Source organism: Coregonus clupeaformis, chromosome 24, assembly GCF_020615455.1.
Source record: "Coregonus clupeaformis isolate EN_2021a chromosome 24, ASM2061545v1, whole genome shotgun sequence".
NCBI classification, from domain to species: domain Eukaryota; kingdom Metazoa; phylum Chordata; class Actinopteri; order Salmoniformes; family Salmonidae; genus Coregonus; species Coregonus clupeaformis.
The window spans coordinates 37,190,558-37,211,709 of NC_059215.1; the positions used below are offsets into that span (position 1 = coordinate 37,190,558).

The 21,152-nt window shown below is 40.9% G+C and overlaps 1 protein-coding gene across 1 annotated transcript; it reads right to left on the minus strand.

The window, feature by feature from the left end:
* Positions 1-1,702: 1,702 nt before the first annotated feature.
* On the minus strand, positions 1,703-9,006 carry LOC121538211 (coiled-coil domain-containing protein 22). Its single transcript, XM_041846030.2, has 15 exons — positions 8,634-9,006; positions 7,962-8,139; positions 7,129-7,261; positions 6,825-6,931; positions 6,240-6,324; positions 5,850-6,019; positions 5,520-5,732; positions 5,189-5,380; positions 4,809-5,045; positions 4,625-4,726; positions 4,400-4,507; positions 4,169-4,264; positions 3,981-4,040; positions 3,762-3,836; positions 1,703-3,611 (listed from the first exon to the last, which is right to left on the minus strand). Exons 1-15 carry the CDS (start codon positions 8,681-8,683, stop codon positions 3,498-3,500), a joined length of 1,920 nt encoding a protein of 639 aa, XP_041701964.1. The 5' UTR covers positions 8,684-9,006; the 3' UTR covers positions 1,703-3,497.
* Between the last annotated feature and the right edge of the window lie 12,146 nt (positions 9,007-21,152).

A 21,152-nucleotide genomic window follows, 5' to 3' on the forward strand; every position in this document is an offset into this window, starting at 1 on the left:
ACATAATGTCAGTGATTCTGTCGTTAACACAGGCGAGAGTGTTGACGAGGACAAGGCTGGAGATCACTCTGTCATGCTTATTGAGTTAGAATAACAGACTGGAAGCTTTAAAAGGAGGGTGGTGCTTGAAATCATTGTTCTTCCTCTGTTAACCATGGTTACCTGCAAGGAAACATGTGCCATCATCATTGCTTTGCACAAAAAGGGCTTCACAGGCAAGGATATTGCTACTAGTAAGATTGCACCTAAATCAACCATTTATCGGATCATCAAGAACTTCAAGGAGAGAGGTTCAATTGTTGTGAAGAAGGCTTCAGGGCGCCCAAGAAAGTCCAGCAAGCGCCAGGACCGTCATCTAAAGTTGATTCAGCTGCGGGATCGGGGCACCACCAGTGCAGAGCTTGCTCAGGAATGGCAGCAGGCAGGTGTGAGTGCATCTGCACGCACAGTGAGGCGAATACTTTTGGAGGAAGGCCTGGTGTCAAGAAGGGCAGCGAGGAAGCCACTTCTCTCCAGGAAAAACATCAGGGACAGACTGATATTCTGCAAAAGGTACAGGGATTGGACTGCTGAGTACTGGGGTAAAGGCATTTTCTCTGATGAATCCCCTTTCCGATTGTTTGGGGCATCCGGAAAAAAGCTTGTCCAGAGAAGACAAGGTGAGCGCTACCATCAGTCCTGTGTCATGCCAACAGTAAAGCATCCTGAGACCATTCATGTGTGGGGTAGCTTCTCAGCCAAGGGAGTGGGCTCACTCACAATTTTGCCTAAGAACACAACCATGAATAAAGAATGGTACCAACAAATCCTCAGAGAGCAACTTCTCCCAACCATCCAAGAACAGTTTGGTGACGACCAATGCCTTTTCCAGCATGATGGAGCACCTTGCCATAGGGCAAAAGTGATAACTAAGTGGCTCGGGGAACAAAACATCAAAATGTTGGGTCCATGGCCAGGAAACTCCCCAGAGCTTAATCCCATTGAGAACTTGTGGTCGTTCCTCAAGAGGCAGGTGAACAAACAAAAACCCACAAATTCTGACAAACTCCAAGCATTGATTATGCAAGAATGGGCTGCCATCAGTCAGGATGTGGCCCAGAAGTTAATTGACAGCATGCCAGGGCAGATTGCAGAGGTCTTGAAAAAGAAGGGTCAACACTGCAAATACTGACTATTTGCATAAACTTAATGTAATTGTCAATAAAAGCCTTTGACACTTATGGAATGCTTGTAATTATACTTCAGTATACCATAGTAACATCTGACAAAAATATCTAAAAAGACTGAAGCAGCAAAGTTTGTGAAGACCAATACTTGTGTCATTCTCAACTTTTGAGATCAACCATGTCCAGCAATGTCATGTGTCAATTGTAACTGCATGACTACAGTTTGGAACACATCAATTTATATTAAAATATATTAATACATGCAATTCAATATTGAAAGTATATTATTGAAAATAACACAGCATGATGGGTCCAAGAGAGGTACATGTGTGGATATACTAATGATTGATAATGGATATTTGTACCTGATGCAAATGTCCCAAAAATAACTGTTTCAGAAGCCTTGTTTACACCTTGTGTTAACATGTGTTTTTTTGATCTGATCCAGGTTTGATGCAGCTACCCATCCACTGTCCACATTGTGACAAGATTAGCTGGTGTCTCCCTGCATGCACATTTGAGATATTCTTTCAAAATAATATGAATGTATTTATTTGAAGACAATTGCTGATGCCATAAGTCAATGGTGCTCAGTGTCAATGATATTAGAGGCCAGTATAATGATGATTTAGTTTGACCATCCAGATCTGTTAACACTTGACTGATATCTAGACACAATGGCTGCGCTTACACAGGCAGCATACTTTTTTCCCCCAATTGGTCTTTTGACCAATCAGATAAGCTCTTTTGCTAATAATTGGGAAAAATATCAGAACTGGACTGCCTGTGTGAACGCAGCCAATGCGTGCCTGACTACCTCCTGAGATCTGATCACAAAGAGATCACAATGTGTCTTTTAACCATCTACACCCATCAAAAAATATGGGCACAATTAGAATGTTGACAAGATCAGGACAAAGGGTGCATGTTAGTACCAGGTATAAACATGGCTAAAGAGCCAGTACAACAGGCATTCCCACAGGATCAGGAAAAAAGGCCAGAATACAAACGTGACACAAAGGACCTTTCAGCATTTCAACATTAATTAAACCTTAACGTGTGAAAGAAAACACAACATAGCACAGGACTTTCATTTAAATGTTAATTTTCTGCCAACTAACATTTTGTATTGTTTTTATACAAGTTTTGCATGAATCATTATTTCGATCAATGTAGTTTATTTGTTATCTAATCTAGACCATTTCAGGAGATCAATGCCCAAAAGGTGAGGCAACTTACCCTAAGCCAAATAATACTCAGCAAAAGAGAGACAAAAGCAGCATTTGATTACGGCTGAGAATGAACTAGAAAGGACAAACCTAGTAATCTCTATAGCGATTCCAGTTTGTAAGACAAAATATGGCATGGATTTCTTTCTGCACAAATCAACGGTATCTTAGGCCATACCTAACCATTGCATTGGTCTGTGGAACAGGAGGGGCAAAATGAAGAAATTCACCTTAACACATGGACCTACATTGCATTTCAAAGTAGTATCAAGTTTACTTGAAGTATTATACATAAAAAAGCTTAAAGCTGGTAATTTGTACAGCCACCATTACTCAGGGGGACTGTGATGGTGCATGTTACTTCTGAAACATTGTGCACTTTGAGAGTACATAAACCTGACATTTTCACAGGACACTAACCTCACCAGATTCACCAGATTCACTTACACTGACTCGGTTTACTAGTCTAGGACTGGATGACATTCAAACAAATGACCTCATGAGTTCTAAATCCACATTACATTAATTTCCAATGACTGGGTCTAAGAATGTAGGTAATGATTGATGTGCTCAAATTTATAGGGATGTAAATCAGTGCTTCTGTAATTGTACCAGATCAACAAGACATTCACTTGATTCGGTCTATCAGAACTACTGCAATTGAGATAATTTCTAATAGAAAGTCTGAGAGCATCATTGTTACAGAACTTATTTTTTGATTGGGTGGAATCAATATGCAACCAGTGTATGGACACCAGGGATGCAAGGCAAGTATAATTCATCACTGTTTTATGCATCACAAATCTGTTCTATATCCAGCATGGTTTTTGGTCAGCCAAGGTTTGTGCAAAAAAAAGTATAAGTCATTTCAGTACAAAATTCAATCTCCCCTCCCCCATATGCTGTCGGTGCTCCCAGAAGGCAATGCAACAAGGTGACAGTGGACGAAGGACAGCGTTGAAAGTCTTGAGACGAGATGGAGTGTGGTTTCTTGGTTCCACACACAGGACAGGCAGTCTCGAGGGCATGCTATCTACCGGTCAGTTTGACCAGCAGACAAGTCAGGCGGCCACTACGGTGATTCATGCTGAGGAGGGTCACGTCAGGCCTCTCTGATCTTGGCAGCCAGAGCAGAGTTCTCCTGGCGAATATCTTTGTAGTCCTCCAGGATCTTCTCCAGGTTGCTTACTGTCTTTTTACCATTCTCTGTTTCAATCTATGGAGAGAAGGGAACTTAAAAAGTTTGCTCTACCAAGTCAGACCTATATCACTATGCCAAATAAAATGACAAACTAGGACTTTGACTCATGTTGTACAGTAGCAGTGCAAGTTAGTGGTTTGGAATAAAAGAAGACTCCATATATACCTGTTCCTCCAGGTCTCTGATCTCTCTCATGATTGTGCCAGTGTCCTCAATAGTTTGGATCAACTGAGTGCAGTTCTATACCAGGAAAGAGAATCAAGTCACACAACTAACCAATATAGTTATAGGGCCCTAAAATGACCACAGTGCACCAGACCCAAGGATATATGCATTGCTCTTCAGTTTCTAAGAGAAGGTTATATTCTGCCAACAAGCTCTTACCTCATGTAAGGCTGCCAGGTACTTGTAGGATTTGCGGACAGAGTCGTCTTTCTTCGCATCCTGCACAGTATGAGAAAAAGTATTGATTAGGCAACTGAAGAAAACTGTGGTATAGAACCATTGAAATAAAATTATCAGGGATTTCTTTGACCTCTAATTGCAAAAAGTTATCTTGCTAGGTGCTCTACCTTGAAGACCAGCTCATCAGTCACAGCGAACGTTCGGTCCAGTTTTCCAGTCAGACTGTTAATCTCTTTCTGCAGCTCCTTAGTGTCAGACAGAATCTACAGAGACAAAGAGGGGGGACACACAAATACCATACTTAAAATCACTCTACTCAGATTCAAATTCAGTTTTAATGACTGTTTTTAAGGAGATACTCAGGACTGTATTGATGAGAGGTGTCTCAGATGGTATACCTTTGTAATTTCTTCCTTCTGTTTCCTGATGTTGCCAACAATCTCCAGGATCCTCGCAGTGTAGGCTGAGCGGGAGATATCTTTGGGGAGATTCTCAAACTCTGTTATCTAAAGGAGAAGTCAGATTCCCCCAAAATGGTGTTTGACATAATGCTTGGACAGGAACCAAATGAATACACAGTGTGGAAGTAAATCATCCCAAATACATTTAATTAGTTCTAATACCAGTTGTTTATACAGTCCTTCCTTCTTCTTGGCCTCCTCCGCAGATTGACGGATTTTGTCGTGAAGCTCTTTGATTTCAGATAGCTTCCGAGAGGACTCCATCTAGAGAAAATAATGGAAGTTGAAATAAGAGTTTCTTTCTCTCACACACACACTGGGTGATATCTAATGAAACGAACGCTACCTCTCGGTTGCTGCAGAGCTCCTTGAGCCTGCGGTGCTCGTCGATAAGCGGAGTTCTGTGTTTCTCCCACTGGGCGGCCAGGTTGACCACTCGCTCGGCACTTCCCTCTACTAGGGCCCGCAGCTTAGCAAGGTTGTTCTCCCCGTCCGGCAGCAGGTTAATGGTCTGCTTCTTTACCCGCACAGAGTCCTCCTCCTCCATGTTGCTCAGCTCTTTCTGCTTCAGCTCATCTGACACCTGCACACAGACAAGAGATAAGTAAATGTCGCAGGGTGACTACATCTTACATGTCGTAGTTCATTCCACTGTGGTAACTCTGGTCCGAGGTCTACGCAAATACACAGAGTTTGTCTGTTTTGAATAAGAGAGGCTCCAATTACCTGATGTATGGACACAGTGAGCTGCCTCATGTCTCCGCCCACCTCCTCAAGACTGAGGGAGAGCTGCTGGAGCTGCTGCTGCAGGGAGGCCAGCTCCTCCTGCTGTTGGGCCTGCAGGTCCTCCTCCGACTGATGCGAGCTGGGGAGGGAGTTGGCCGCTGCTGCCATCTGCTTGGCAGCTTTCTCAGGCTCCTGACACACACAGACAGAGAGAGGCATGGACCAGTTAGAGAGAAACAAAGACTGGATTCAGACTGGAAATCAAAAGGGGGAACATTTGTAGATGTTGCTCAATGTCTTTGGGGTAGGCTTTGTTTAACCCATCATTCACCTCTGTGAAAGTGAATTTCTCGGTGTGGGTGAAGCGGGTGCCCTTGGCAAGGATGTCACCAATGAGGGCAGAGCCCCCGAAGGACTGCAGCAGCTCTGTGAGGTCAGAGCCCGACCTGTGGGCGCTGAGGGTGTCCGGGCGGGGTTGGGCCGCAGTGCGCAGCTGCTCTTCGATCCGCTTCTGTAGACGTGCACGCTTCCTGGAGCGATATTCCTGGGTGGACACGAGGAGAAAGGAGTTCACAGATGAAAACACTGCATTGAACACAGAAATATTATTATTGTGCTCAAATTCAAGTCAAAAACTTAAACTATCCCTTTAAGAGTGTACCTCGGGGGTGAGGCGGGAGAGGAGGCCTTGGCTGTTCCACTCATTCTCCCACTCCTGGGCAGCACTGAGTTCCCCTGCATGCTGCTCCAGCAGGGAGGCCGGCACTGAGGCATGCTGCGACAGCTGGGCAGTTACAGGGGGAAGGAAGTCCCTGTGGTAGTCATTTTCCTCTGGAGAGGGGGAGAAAAGAATGACGTGGTATACTGGTGTTGAACTGTCACCACATGCTCTCATTTCAGTGGCAAAGAAGATCTCGTACCAAGCCTAATGTAACACCTGCCTATGTATATAGGCTACTCATTCAGAATCCTACACAATTGGAAGAATTGGATTACAGAATGATATGCAATGACAGTAAGTTAAAAAGGGTCCTTGTATTCTGAGGCTTACCTTTCAATTGCCTTTTCCCAGGCACTTTGAGGCAGTGCGGTAAACTAAGGGGCTGAGAGTGGAAACTGTGGGACGGTCCTGGGTTCTAAAAAGAAACGTGAAGTGAGAACACATACAATGAGCACCATCATTCATTGGACAGTGACCATTTTTTTGTTATTTTGGTTCTGTACTCTAGCACTTTGAGTTTGAAAGGATACAATGACAATGAGGGTGAAGTGCAGACTGTCAGCTTTAATTTGAGGGTATTTTCATACATATGTGGTGCTCACTGTACAATAAGAGGGAACACTGTTGACACAAAGACACAGAGTTTCAAATAGGAAGTGTGTATAGATTCAAATTGGAAGTTTGTATAGTGCATCATTCTGGGGAATATTGACTTGAGTAAATATCATGAAGCCATGAAAAACAGGATAAACATGAAAGGGGGATTGCATTATTGCCTCACTATTTTCACTAAAACACAGCCTTGAAATCTAGCTTCCTTCATGATCTAGGAAACCAAAGTTATTTGTCAGTGTATATTAAATTTAGCTGGCCACGTCATTGATAATGCTTTGTGGCATAGCTAGCAGGATGTACCTGTGTTTTACAGAGGAGGGGTAGTCTGCAGGATGGAGAGAGCCAGGGCAAAGCCAGCTGAGCTTTAATCTGGGCAGCTATGGATTTCTGGAGGAGGGTCGATTTACCTGTTAGGGGGTACAATGTATGAGACAAAGAAATACTTATAGACAATTGTCATTTTTAGAAGTTCAGAAACATTCATTGTCTTTTTATTGATCGGAATTCAGCTCATAAAGCAAATAAATAGACCAATGTATAAGGGGAGAACTAAAGCTAAGGGATGAATGGTTCTCAGTACAATGGTGGGACATTGAGTCTGTACCTGCTGGTTGGTCCGAGGCCTCGGCACTTTCTCTGGGCAGCTTCTCCACCAGGAACATGAGCAGGGAGCGGATCTCTGGCTCATTGCTGTACAGAAAGGTCTGGTAGCCAATCTCTCCCTTGTAGCCAAGGTCCTGCAAATAAACGCATGTCAACCTGGTTATGGAGTCCGCTCATACACAGGTCATTGACCTTAGCGTAATGCCTCCCCCCTACCCTTTAGAACATGAGGGTCATTCCGGGTAAGAAATGGAACCAGAAATGTCTATGAGATTTTGTATAAAGACCATCCATGAACATGTGCAACGATGTAGCCTACCTCACAAAATGATCACACCAAATATATTCACACTTGGCAGATTCTAAATCTTGTAATTAAACTGTTACATCTCAGGAGATCACTCAACTGAAGTTATGCAAGCAATTGGGCTATTCAATACAGCGAGGAAATAAAAAACTGTTCAAAACAATACTCAAAGAGATAGAATGGCATTAGTCTATATGACATGAAATCACATTGTAGCAGGAGGTCAAATTGGTTGCTGAATGACTTCTATTCAGACATCAGTGGTCCAGACTGCATGCATGTAGTTGGGACCAAGAAAAACAGAGGTTGATATAATGACAGTAAATTCATTTTAGAATACAAAAAACCCTGGACTGAGTGTCATGCAAAGGGGGTATAGGTCATATGGGTACATCAATAAGTCATGCATGGTTATCCATTTACAGCCAACAATATCTTAATCTTCATGTGATCAAAAGAAGGAGTGAGCCCCACTTCACAACAGGAGGGGGAGCACTATGACTATCCTTTTTCTTTTCCTCTCTCACCTGACAGGCCTGTGCCAGGCTCATGCCCACTCGGAAGCGGGCAGACATGCCGGGGGGTAAGGAGGGGGACAGGCCGCTCCCCAAGGCCGGGTCGATCACTTGCAGACATCTCACCACCGCCTCCACTATCAGCTCACTGGTGAAGTGCTTCACACTCTGCACATCCTTCCCCACATCCCTGTGCAAACAGACAGAGCATGAGGTGCAGGTGCACGGGGTTAACTTCTCACTAGTCATGTGATCAGCCGGTTACACACTTTCAAATTATATTCAAAGCTCTGTGGTGTAACTAACAAGCTAGATAGAAAGATATGGACAAATTCTGCTCATTACACTAGCTGACATATTTTAAGATTGGCAGAGTGAAAATCAAACAACCAGCTGTTAGAACAAAATAGCTATTTTTACACGTTTTAATTAATGTAGCCATGATTTGCGCTCACTTCAGCAAATGTTCACAAGGAAAATATTAGCTGATAACTTATTGGCTCTGATGAGTGATTGAATGTAGATCTGGGTGTCAGTAGCTATCAGATGAAAGCCAAGAGCTAGACAAACTCACTACAGTAGACACATAAGCTAGCAAACGTTAGCTAACTAACTAAATTGATAGCTAGCAACAACAGGTTATTGATAATGTTAGAAACTAACGTTAGCTAGCTAGATACTTACGTGCCGGTCTGTTTAAGCGAGTGAATTAAAATCTTATCAACTTCATCCATCACTGTAAGAAGATGAAGTGCCTTGTAATGCCTTTAGAAAGAAGCTTCTGTTGGCTAACTAGCAAGCAGTTTCACAGGCTTGTCCATTGGAAAAAGCTAGCTAGCTAGCTTGCCTGTGTTAGCTGGCGAACTAGCTAGCTAACGTTGTCACTCCACAGCGCATGAACAAGAGGCACTGGCTATTTCAAAATGTCTTGCAAATTGCTTTTCCTTTTATGAAAAATAGCTAGCTAACACATTCGTGTAATCTAAAATTGTGCATATCTAAACTAAAGGCAGTTTAGTATGGGAGGAGTACATGGTAGCAGTGTTTTATGGGATTCTGAGTTTCAACATTCTTCTGCAGCGTTATAAAAATAAAAATAAACTGGAGAGTTGGGCAAGTAAAACTCTGATTCCCAGCAAGCCCCCACTAGTCGCTTAGTGACCATTTATTACTGGTTTGGCACGTGCATTTATGAAATTGTATTATTTGAGACGTGTGCCTGTTTTCAAAGGGATGTTTGTTAATAGAACTTGTTAATCACACTTTAACTATTGTACAACTTATTTCGGACTTATTATTATTTGGAACTCAATTTTTTGTACACTGTTTAAAGGGGCAATCTGCATTTGCTACATCCATTTTTGGATTTATAAATTAATGATATGTATCCATTAATACTTGAAGAATATAACTTATAGCCTCATGAACTTAGTTCAACTGTCAAAACCCATCAAACCCAAAATATAAGCTTGTTTTACTCTAATCTTTTAAAACAAAGTAAATGTAAACAAACACTATACAGCCTCAAAACATGGTTAAAACTACAATTTTGATATCATGGTCAGTCCTTGCATCCATAGCTATATCTATGAATTTGAGAGTGGTTACATTTCTCCAGACCCATCCCTCAGCCTTTTACCGAAACAGGGGTTTGGTTGATATTGTTTCAGCTGCTGATTGCCCCTTTAAGGTAGAAACATAATTCAAACTTTAAAATGTGTAGACTGGTCAGGACCAGTGTGCTTGTATACTTTTTTTGGATAACATTTATACTTTTTGTCCTTCATCCACTTTAATGGGATTTCTTCAACATTCTAAAGCTCCCATTATTGAAAACTCCCATGACTTCCAACATTCTATTGACTGTAAACAATGTAACTTTTGACGCAAATCAGCTACTTTGACCACTTTCCCAACAACTTATGAAATCTTGGTCTACTTCCCTGCTTTTCAAATCTGAAATCAGAACAGTATACCAACCAAACGATGCAGCTGTTTTAGTAACCACATCAAATGGGGGCGTCAGGTAACATGGCGGTTAGGAGTGTTGGGCTAGTAACTGAAAGGTTGCTGGGTCGAATCCCTGAGCAAGGCAAATTTCCGTAATTACTCCATGGTCGCCATCAATAATGGCTGATCCCCTGGCTGTGACCCCACTCTCAGTGGGAGTGGGATATGCAAAATACACATTTCCATTTCACACCTCACACTTGTACAGGTTAACCATTTGTACATACAGTGAAACAGGACTTTATAAGCACCCTCTAATTATATTTATTATAACGACATTTTATCTCAACTTTTACAAACAACTGAACTTTCTCAACAACTTACATAAAAACTTACCTACCCATTCACTATTACACTTTACTGCTACAAGTACTTCTGGGCTACTTACTACTACACCAGTCAAAATGTTTTAACACTAACAAACTTCTAAACTTCTTCAACTAGATGCAACCTCATATTTCTCTCCCCAAATAATAGCCTAAAACCTTTCTAATCTACTAATCTGAGCAGTTATTTGTGATGAAATATAGGATCTAACAGCCCCACACTCCAAAGTAATAAGGTTGATAAGTAGTCTATCAAAGTAATCAGACAAGCTATTTTAATATATTACTGCTTCACTTAAAGGGGGCAATCTGTGATTGCCACATCAATTTTTGGACATTTCAATTGGTGATATATACCCATTGATTCTTGAAGAATATAACTTATTAGTGCAGAGTGGTTAGTGATTTTTGAGGTCGGTTCTGTTTTCGGTTTCGGTAATAAATAAATAAATAAACAAATATTAAATGCATTACGAAATATGACCTTGAAATGATTTTAGAGATTTTTAATTGAAATTCCAAAGGCAAATATTCAGAACATTCAATTGCCAAAACATTGAAAACATTCCATTATCTAACAACACAGAATAAAACAATGAATAAGAGCCCCATGATGGTAGTGACTGTCCATTACTGCATACTTATTAACCATAATTTATTCACATGACCTTACTTTAATCAAATATTTTAGTTGTGTATATTACTTTTTTTTATTTGATGACTTTATTATTTCATTTCCTAAAGTCATCATCTCATCTCTACTCAGGCAGAAGCTACCAGCCAGACAACCATGTAACGTTATCGCTGTTTCTCTCAATTGAGTCATCCTATTTAGCTAGGCCAGTGGCTAGTTAGTAGATGCCTATGCTGCAGAGCCGTCTGACAAAATCAGTTTAGTAGTTCTTCAAAGTAGATACAGTTGAAGACAGAAGCTTACATACACCTTAGCCAAATACATTTAAACTCAGTTTTTCACAATTCCTGACATTTAATCCTAGTAAAAATTCCCTGTCTTAGGTCAGTTAGGATCACCACTTTATTTTAAGAATGTGAAATGTCAGAATAATAGTAGAGAGAATGATTTATTTCAGCTTTTATTTCTTTCATCACATTCCCAGTGGGTCAGAAGTTTACATGCACTCAATTAGTATTTGGTAGCATTGCCTTTAAATTGTTTAACTTGTTTAATTTTGGCCCATTCCTCCTGACAGAGCTGGTGTAACTGAGTCAGGTTTGTAGGCCTCCTTGCTCGCACACGCTTTTTCAGTTCTGCCCACAAATGTTCTATAGGATTGAGGTCAGGGCTTTGTGATGGCCACTCCAATACCTTGACTTTGTTGTCCTTAAGCCATTTTGCCACAACTTTGGAAGTATGCTTGGGGTCATTGTCCGTTTGGAAGACCCATTTGCGACCAAGCTTTAACTTCCTGACTGATATTTCGAGATGTTGCTTCAATATATCCACATAATTTTCCTTCCTCATGATTCCATCTATTTTGTGAAGTGCACCAGTCCCTTCTGCAGCAAAGCACCCCCACAGCATGATGCTGCCACCCCCGTGCTTCACGGTTGGGATGGTGTTCTTCGGCTTGCAAGCCACCCCCTTTTCCCTCCAAACATAACGATGGTCATTATGGCCAAACAGTTCTATTTTTGTTTCATCAGACCAGAGGACATTTCTCCAAAAAGTATGATCTTTGTCCCCCATGTGCAGTTGCAAACCGTAGTCTGGCTTTTTTATGGTTTTGGAGCAGTGGCTTCTTCCTTGCTGAAGAAGCTTCTAAAGCCATGACATCATTTTCTGGAATTTTCCAAGCTGTTTAAAGGCACAGTCAACTTAGTGTATGTAAACTTCTGACCCACTGGAATTGTGATACAGTGAATTATAAGTGAAATAATCTGTCTGTAAACAATTGTTGGAAAAATTACTTGTGTCATGCACAAAGTAGATGTCGTAACCGACTTGCCAAAACTATAGTTTGTTAACAAGAAATTGGTGGAGTGGTTGAAAAACAAGTTTTAATGACTCCAACCTAAGTGCATGTAAACTTCTGACTTCAACTGTAAGGCATACTTTCAAGATTGCTTATTACCAACTACTATTCAGTGTTTAGCAGTCACATGTACCGGGTTGCAGGTGTGATTGCAGGGTACAGTGAAAATCTTATGCTTCGAGCTACAACATGCTAAATAAAATAATATAAATGGAAATAAAAACAATAGAAATGGAAATAGCACTACAGTGAGGAAAAAAAGTATTTAGTCAGCCACCAATTGTGCAAGTTCTCCCACTTAAAAAGATGAGAGAGGCCTGTAATTTTCATCATAGGTACACGTCAACTATGACAGACAAATTGAGGAAAAAAAATCCAGAAAATCACATTGTAGGATTTTTAATGAAATTATTTGCAAATGATGGTGGAAAATAAGTATTTGGTCACCTACAAACAAGCAAGATTTCTGGCTCTCACAGACCTGTAACTTCTTCTTTAAGAGGCTCCTCTGTCCTCCACTCATTACCTGTATTAATGGCACCTGTTTGAACTTGTTATCAGTATAAAAGACACCTGTCCACAACCTCAAACAGTCACACTCCAAACTCCACTATGGCCAAGACCAAAGAGCTGTCAAAGGACACCAGAAACAAAATTGTAGACCTGCACCAGGCTGGTAAGACTGAATCTGCAATAGGTAAGCAGCTTGGTTTGAAGAAATCAACTGTGGGAGCAATTATTAGGAAATGGAAGACATACAAGACCACTGATAATCTCCCTCGATCTGGGGCTCCACGCAAGTTCTCACCCCATGGGGTCAAAATGATCACAAGAACGGTGAGTAAAAATCCCAGAACCACACGGGGGGACCTAGTGAATGACCTGCAGAGAGCTGGGACCAAAGTAACAAAGCCTACCATCAGTAACACACTACGCCGCCAGGGACTCAAATCCTGCAGTGCCAGACGTGTCCCCCTGCTTAAGCCAGTGCATGTCCAGGCCCGTCTGAAGTTTGCTAGAGTGCATTTGGATGATCCAGAAGAGGATTGGGAGAATGTCATATGGTCAGATGAAACCAAAATATAATTTTTTGGTAAAAACTCAACTTGTCGTGTTTGGAGGACAAAGAATGCTGAGTTGCACCATACCTACTGTGAAGCGTGGCGGTGGAAACATCATGCTTTGGGGCTGTTTTTCTGCAAAGGGACCAGGACGACTGATCCGTGTAAAGGAAAGAATGAATGGGGCCATGTATCGTGAGATTTTGAGTGAAAACCTCCTTCCATCAGCAAGGGCATTGAAGGTGAAACGTGGCTGGGTCTTTCAGCATGACAATGTTCCCAAACACACCGCCCGGGCAACGAAGGAGTGGCTTCGTAAGAAGCATTTCAAGGTCCTGGAGTGGCCTAGCCAGTCTCCAGATCTCAACCCCATAGAAAATCTTTGGAGGGAGTTGAAAGTCCGTGTTGCCCAGCGACAGCCCCAAAACATCACTGCTCTAGAGGAGATCTGCATGGAGGAATGGGCCAAAATACCAGCAACAGTGTGTGAAAACCTTGTGAAGACTTAGAGAAAACGTTTGACCTGTGTCATTGCCAACAAAGGGTATATAACAAAGTATTGAGAAACTTTTGTTATTGACCAAATACTTATTTTCCACCATAATTTGCAAATAAATTCATTAAAAATCCTACTATGTGATTTTCTGGAATTTTATTTCTCATTTTGTCTGTCATAGTTGACGTGTACCTATGATGAAAATTACAGGCCTCTCTCATCTTTTCAAGTGGGAGAACTTGCACAATTGGTGGCTGACTAAATACTTTTTCCCCCCACTGTATATAAATAATAACAACTGTGGTAGTGATGAAAAAATAAATGTCCATTGAGGTGGAGACAGACTACTACAACTATCAATCGGATAGAGCTTTCTCTTGTTGTTGTGTTGTGTACATTTTTCTCTCATGCTGTCTTATGTGGTCTGTGTCAAAGAGTCTCTCCGCCCTAACAATGGGAGACCACAAAGCGGCACAGCGGGCTGTCTAGCTCCCACCTATTTTTTATTTGGATTGGTGGATACATTTCATTATTGTAATCTTTTTTGAATATTCGATGAGGGTTGTTGACGTCAACCGCATGTATTCAATGGAGAGAGATGCTATGCTACTAGCCTCATTCCATGAATATGCATAGCTATCTCGAGACAAGTCCGATATAAAGTGTTTTTTCTCAAAGTTGCCGGGATGTCACGTGTCCTACTTATATCAGTAAACTCGTAACAACTTAAACGTTTCCATTAGATCAAATAAACCTTACGTAGCAAATAAGCCATACATAATATGTAGTGTATACACCCCTTTATTGTACAGAAAAGGGGGGTCAGAGGGTGTTTTATGTGCTGTGCTCTTCTGTGCCATATACTGTACTTTCCCTTCTTTTCAGGCACATTTGTTTCCTTCACTCACATATAGAAGCTCAGACTTGGTATCATATACAGTACCAGTCAAAAGTTTGGACAAACCTACTCATTCCAGGGTTTGTCTTTATTTTTACTATTTTCTACATTGTAGAATAATAGTGAAGACATCAAAATGATGAAATAACACATATGGAATCATGTAGTAACCCAAAAAGTGTTAAACAAATCAAAATATATTTTATATTTGAGATTCTTCAAATAGCCACTCTTTGCCTTGATGACAGCTTTGCACACTCTTGGCATTCTCTCAACCAGCTTCACCTGGAATGCTTTTCCAACAGTCTTGAAGGAGTTCCCACATATGCTGAGCACCTGTTGGATATTTTTCCTTCACTCTGCGGTCCGACTCATCCCAAACCATTTCTATTGGGTTGAAGTCGGGGGATTGTGGAGGCCAGGTCATCTGATGCAGCACTCCATCACTCTCCTTCTTGGTAAAATAGCCCTTACACAGCCTGGAGGTGTGTTGGGTCATTGTCCTGTTGAAAAACAAATGATAGCCCCACTAAGCCCAAACCAGATGCGATGGCGTATCACTGCAGAATGCTGTGGTAGCCATGCTGGTTAAGTGTGCCTTGAATTCTAAATAAATCACAGACAGTGTCACCAATAAAGCACCCCCACACCATAACACCTCCTCCTCCATGTTTTACGGTGGGAAATACACATGCGGAGATCATCCGTTCAACCACACCGTGTCTCACAAAGCCACAGCGGTTGGAACCAAAACCTCAAATTTGGACTCCAGACCAAAGGACACATTTCCACCGGTCTAATGTCCATTTCTCGTGTTTCTTGGCCAAGCAAGTATTTTCTTCATATTGCTGTCCTTTAGTAGTGGTTTCTTTGCAGCAATTCGAACATGAAGGCATGATTCACACAGTCTCCTCTGAACAGTTGTTGTTGAGATGTGTCTGTTACTTGAACACTGTGAAGCATTTATTTGGGCTGCAAATTCTGAGGCTGGTAACTCTAATGAACTTATCCTCTGCAGCAGAGGTAACTCTGGGTCTTCCACTCCTGTGGCAGTCCTCATGAGAGCCAGTTTCATCATAGCGCTTGATGGTTTTTGCAACTGCACTTGAAGAAACAAAGTTCAAAGGACTGTTGTTTCTCTTTGCTTATTTGAGCTGTTCTTGCCATAATATGGACTTGGACTTTTACCAAGTAGGGCTATCTTCTGTATACCGCCCCTACCTTGTCACAACACAACTGATTGGCTCAAACGCATTAAGAAGGAAATAAATTCCACAATTCAACTTTTAAGAAGGCACACCTGTTAATTGAAATGTATTCCAGGTGACTATATCATGAAGCTGGTTGAGAGAATGGCAAGAATGTGCAAAGCTGTCGTCAAGGCAAAGGGTGGCTATTTGAAGAATCTCAAATACAAAATATATTTAGATTTGTTTAACACTTTTTTGGTTACTACATGATTCCATATGTGTTATTTCATAGTTTTGATGTCTTCACTATTATTCTACAATGTAAACATTTTTAAAAATAAAGAAAAACCCTTGAATGAGTAGGTGTATCCAAATTTTTACTGGTAGTGTAAATAGTTTAATACTAGTTACAGAGGGAAGTTGCCACCATTGCAATTGGATGAATCAAAATAATGATATGATTTCTCTCTAGAGAAATGGCGCGTTGAGCTCACAAAATCAAGAACTAAATGGAATTCAAGTAATTGAACTGACGTTGGTCAATTAGTTGTTTAATAACCGCAACAACAACAACAAAAATCAGTTAATCGCTCAGCACTATAACTTATAAATGCCTCATGAGCTTATTTCAACTGTCGAACCCCATCACAATACAAATCCTAAGCTTTTTTTGTACTCCATTGTTTGTAAACAATACAATTGCTCCAGGGGTGCCATACTACTATGGCTGACCCTGTAAAACAACACATTTCACTGCACCTATCTGGTGTATGTGACAATAAAACATATATATTTTTAAAAACGTCAACAAACACTGTATGTACAGTTGAAGTCGGAAGTTTACAAACACTTAGGTTGGAGTCATTAAAACTAGTTTTTCAACCACTCCACAAATTTCTTGTTAACAAACTATAGTTTTGGCAAGTCGGTTAGGACATCTACTTTGTGCATGACACAAGTAATTTTTCCAACAATTGTTTACAGACAGATTATTTCACTTATAATTCACTGTATCACAATTCCAGTGGGTCAGAAGTTTACATACACTAAGTTGACTGTGCCTTTAAACAGCTTGGAAAATTACAGAAAATGATGTCCTGGATTTAGAAGCATCTGATAGGCTAATTGACATCATTTGAGTCATTAGAGGTGTACCTGTGGATGTATTTCAAGGCCTACCTTCAAACTCAGTGCCACTTTGCTTGACATCATGGGAAAATCAAAAGAAATCAGCCAAGACCTCAGAATTTTTTTTGTAGAACTCCACAAGTCTGGTTCATCCTTGGGAGCAAACGCCTGAAGGTACCACGTTCATCTGTACAAACAATAGTACGCAAGTATAAACACCATGGGACTACGCAGCCATACCACTCAGGAAGGAGACGTGTTCTGTCTCCTTGAGATGAACGTACTTTGGTGCGGAAAGTGCAAATCAATCCCAGAACAACAGCAAAGGACCTTGTGAAGATGCTGCAGGAAACAGATACAAAAGTATTTACATCCACAGTAAAACGAGTCCTATATCGACATAACCTGAAAGGCCACTCAGCAAGGAAGAAGCCACTGCTCCAAAACCATAAAAAAGCCAGACTACGGTTTGCAACTGCACATGGGGGACAAAGATCATACTTTTTGGAGAAATGTCCTCTGGTCTGATGAAACAAAAATAGAACTGTTTGGCCATAATGACCATCGTTATGTTTGGAGGGAAAAGGGGGTGGCTTGCAAGCCGAAGAACACCATCCCAACCGTGAAGCACGGGGGTGGCAGCATCATGCTGTGGGGGTGCTTTGCTGCAGGAGGGACTGGTGCACTTCACAAAATAGATGGAATCATGAGGAAGGAAAATTATGTGGATATATTGAAGCAACATCTCGAAATATCAGTCAGGAAGTTAAAGCTTGGTCGCAAATGGGTCTTCCAAATGGACAATGACCCCAAGCATAAATCCAAAGTTGTGGCAAAATGGCTTAAGGACAACAAAGCCAAGGTATTGGAGTGACCATCACAAAGCCCTGACCTCAATCCTATAGAAAATGTGTGGGCAGAACTGAAAAAGCGTGTGCGAGCAAGGAGGCCTTCAAAACTGACTCAGTTACACCAGCTCTGTCAGGAGGAAGGGCCAAAATTCACCCAACTTATTGTGGGAAGCTTTTGGAAGGGTACCCGAAACGTTTGACCCAAGTTAAACAATTTAAAGGCAATGCTAACAAATACTAATTGAGTGCATGTAAACTTCTGACCCACTGGGAATGTGATGAAAGAAATAAAAGCTGAAATAAATAATTCTCTCTACTATTATTCTGACATTTCACATTCTTAAAATAAAGTGGTGATCCTAACTGACCTAAGACAGGGCATTTTTACTAGGATTAAATGTCAGGAATTGTGAAAAACTGAGATTAAATGTATTTGGCTAAGGTGTATGTAAACTTCCGACTTCAACTGTATATATGGTAAAAACTATTTTAATCTCATGGCTGCCCACTGAGCACAGATGTCAGTTCAACGTCTAGTTTTGATTTACATTTGGTTGAGTTGTCAACTAACTGTGAATTCAACGTCAAATCAACAGCAAATGTCACCATGTCATTGGATTTAGGTTAAAAGTGTGGTTTAAAAAAAAATGCTAAATGCCCTTACGTTGATGACTTTTTGCAAATCCAATCAGTTTTCCACATTGATTCAACATCATCACATAGATTTTTTGGGTTGATGTGGAAACAACATTGATGGAACCAGTTTTTGCACAGTGGGTGGTCATTCCTTGCATCCGTAGCGTTGTCTATGAATTTGAGAGTGGTTACATTTCAACAGCCCCATCCCTCAGCTGTTTACCAAATCAGTTGTGGGGTGCCGCTTTGTTGTTGTTTGAACTGCAGATTGCATCTTTAACTAAAACGTTTTAAACTTCTTCAACTACCACAAAAATGCTTTTAAAGAGCAAGTCACACAATTTTTTTATAAAGAAAATTACCTTCTAGTTATATTTATACCCATATGATAAATATTAATGGACTTTTCTTGACATTATTGTCAACATTATTAGAATCCCTCTTTCAAAAAGTCTCCATAGTTATAAGATTAGAAAATGATTTTGCTTCTAGTAGCAAAATAGAATGCATATAGTTTCATCATTGGTCAAGCCATAGAGATCCAATAATTCCTAATTCTATGGGTCAAGCAGACTAAAAGTTTGCCTAATTTTAGGCTTACATCTAACCTAGTATCTACAATATGATCTATACTGCATGCGTAAAGGGCAATAACTGGGAAACACTTGAGGAGTGTCTCCGGATGGCCCTAAATGGCAGTGTAATTGTACATTGCCCACACCCTATATGCCTATAGATACAACTATTTTCATACCAATAATGTGTTGAGGACTAGGCCTACGTGATCATTTGAGGTCTTTATGAAATGATGTGTAACCATAGCATTGCAGCCCGATTCTCAACATAAACTTATAGACCTCTCACTAAAATGATTTGAAAAAACAATATAAAACAATATAATTTAACTATATTACTATACAGTGGGGAAAAAAAGTATTTAGTCAGCCACCAATTGTGCAAGTTCTCCCACTTAAAAAGATGAGAGAGGCCTGTAATTTTCATCATAGGTACACGTCAACTATGACAGACAAATTGAGAAAAGAAATTCCAGAAAATCACATTGTAGGATTTTTTATGAATTTATTAGCAAATTATGGTGGAAAATAAGTATTTGGTCACCTACAAACAAGCAAGATTTCTGGCTCTCACAGACCTGTAACATCTTCTTTAAGAGGCTCCTCTGTCCTCCACTCGTTACCTGTATTAATGGCACCTGTTTGAACTTGTTATCAGTATAAAAGACACCTGTCCACAACCTCAAACAGTCACACTCCAAACTCCACTATGGCCAAGACCAAAGAGCTGTCAAAGGACACCAGAAACAAAATTGTAGACCTGCACCAGGCTGGGAAGACCGAATCTGCAATAGGTAAGCAGCTTGGTTTGAAGAAATCAACTGTGGGAGCAATTATTAGGAAATGGAAGACATTCAAGACCACTGATAATCTCCCTCGATCTGGGGCTCCACGCAAGATCTCACCCCGTGGGGTCAAAATGATCAAAAGAACGGTGAGCAAAAATCCCAGAACCACACGGGGGGACCTAGTGAATGACCTGCAGAGAGCTGGGACCAAAGTAACAAAGCCTACCATCAGTAACACACTACGCCGCCAGGGACTCAAATCCTGCCGTGCCAGACGTGTCCCCCTGCTTAAGCCAGTACATGTCCAGGCCCGTCTGAAGTTTGCTAGAGTGCATTTGGATGATCCAGAAGAGCATTGGGAGAATGTCATATGGTCAGATGAAACCAAAATATAACTTTTTGGTAAAAACTCAACTCGTCATGTTTGGAGGACAAAGAATGCTGAGTTGCATCCAAAGAACACCATACCTACTGTGAAGCATGGGGGTGGAAACATCATGCTTTGGGACCAGGACGACTGATCCGTGTAAAGGAAAGAATGAATGGGGCCATGTATCGTGAGATTTTGAGTGAAAACCTCCTTCCATCAGCAAGGGCATTGAAGATGAAACGTGGCTGGGTCTTTCAGCATGACAATGATCCCAAACACACCGCCCGGGCAACGAAGGAGTGTCTTCGTAAGAAGCATTTCAAGGTCCTGGAGTGTCCTAGCCAGTCTCCAGATCTCAACCCCATAGAAAATCTTTGGAGGGAGTTGAAAGTCCGTGTTGCCCAGCGACAGCCCCAAAACATCACTGCTCTAGAGGAGATCTGCATGGAGGAATGGGCCAAAATACCAGCAATAGTGTGTGAAAACCTTGTGAAGACTTACAGAAAACGTTTGACCTGTGTCATTGCCAACAAAGGGTATACAAAGAGAAACTTTTGTTATTGACCAAATACTTATTTTCCACCATAATTTGCAAATAAATTCATAAAAAATCCTACAATGTGATTTTCTGGAGAAAAAAAATCTCATTTTGTCTGTCATAGTTGACGTGTACCTATGATGAAAATTACAGGCCTCTCTCATCTTTTTAAGTGGGAGAACTTGCATAATTGGTGGCTGACTAAATCATTTTTTCCCCCATGTATGTCTGGGGGATCAAGGTCATTTATAGAGTTATAAACAGTTTTTTCCTATAAAATCTCAGATGTTATATTATGGTAGGCCGTGTCTGTCAAGCCTTGTGTTATGTGTCCTACATGCT

Coding starts and splice junctions, on each gene's coding strand:
- LOC121538211 (XM_041846030.2), bottom strand. CDS start 8,683: ATGGATGAAGTTGATAAGATTTTAATTCACTCGCTTAAACAGACCGGC. Junction 7,262..7,961: donor GCCTGGCACAGGCCTGTCAG/GTGAGAGAGGAA, acceptor GTTTATTTGCAG/GACCTTGGCTACAAGGGAGA. Junction 4,041..4,168: donor CTGATGAGCTGGTCTTCAAG/GTAGAGCACCTA, acceptor CATACTGTGCAG/GATGCGAAGAAAGACGACTC.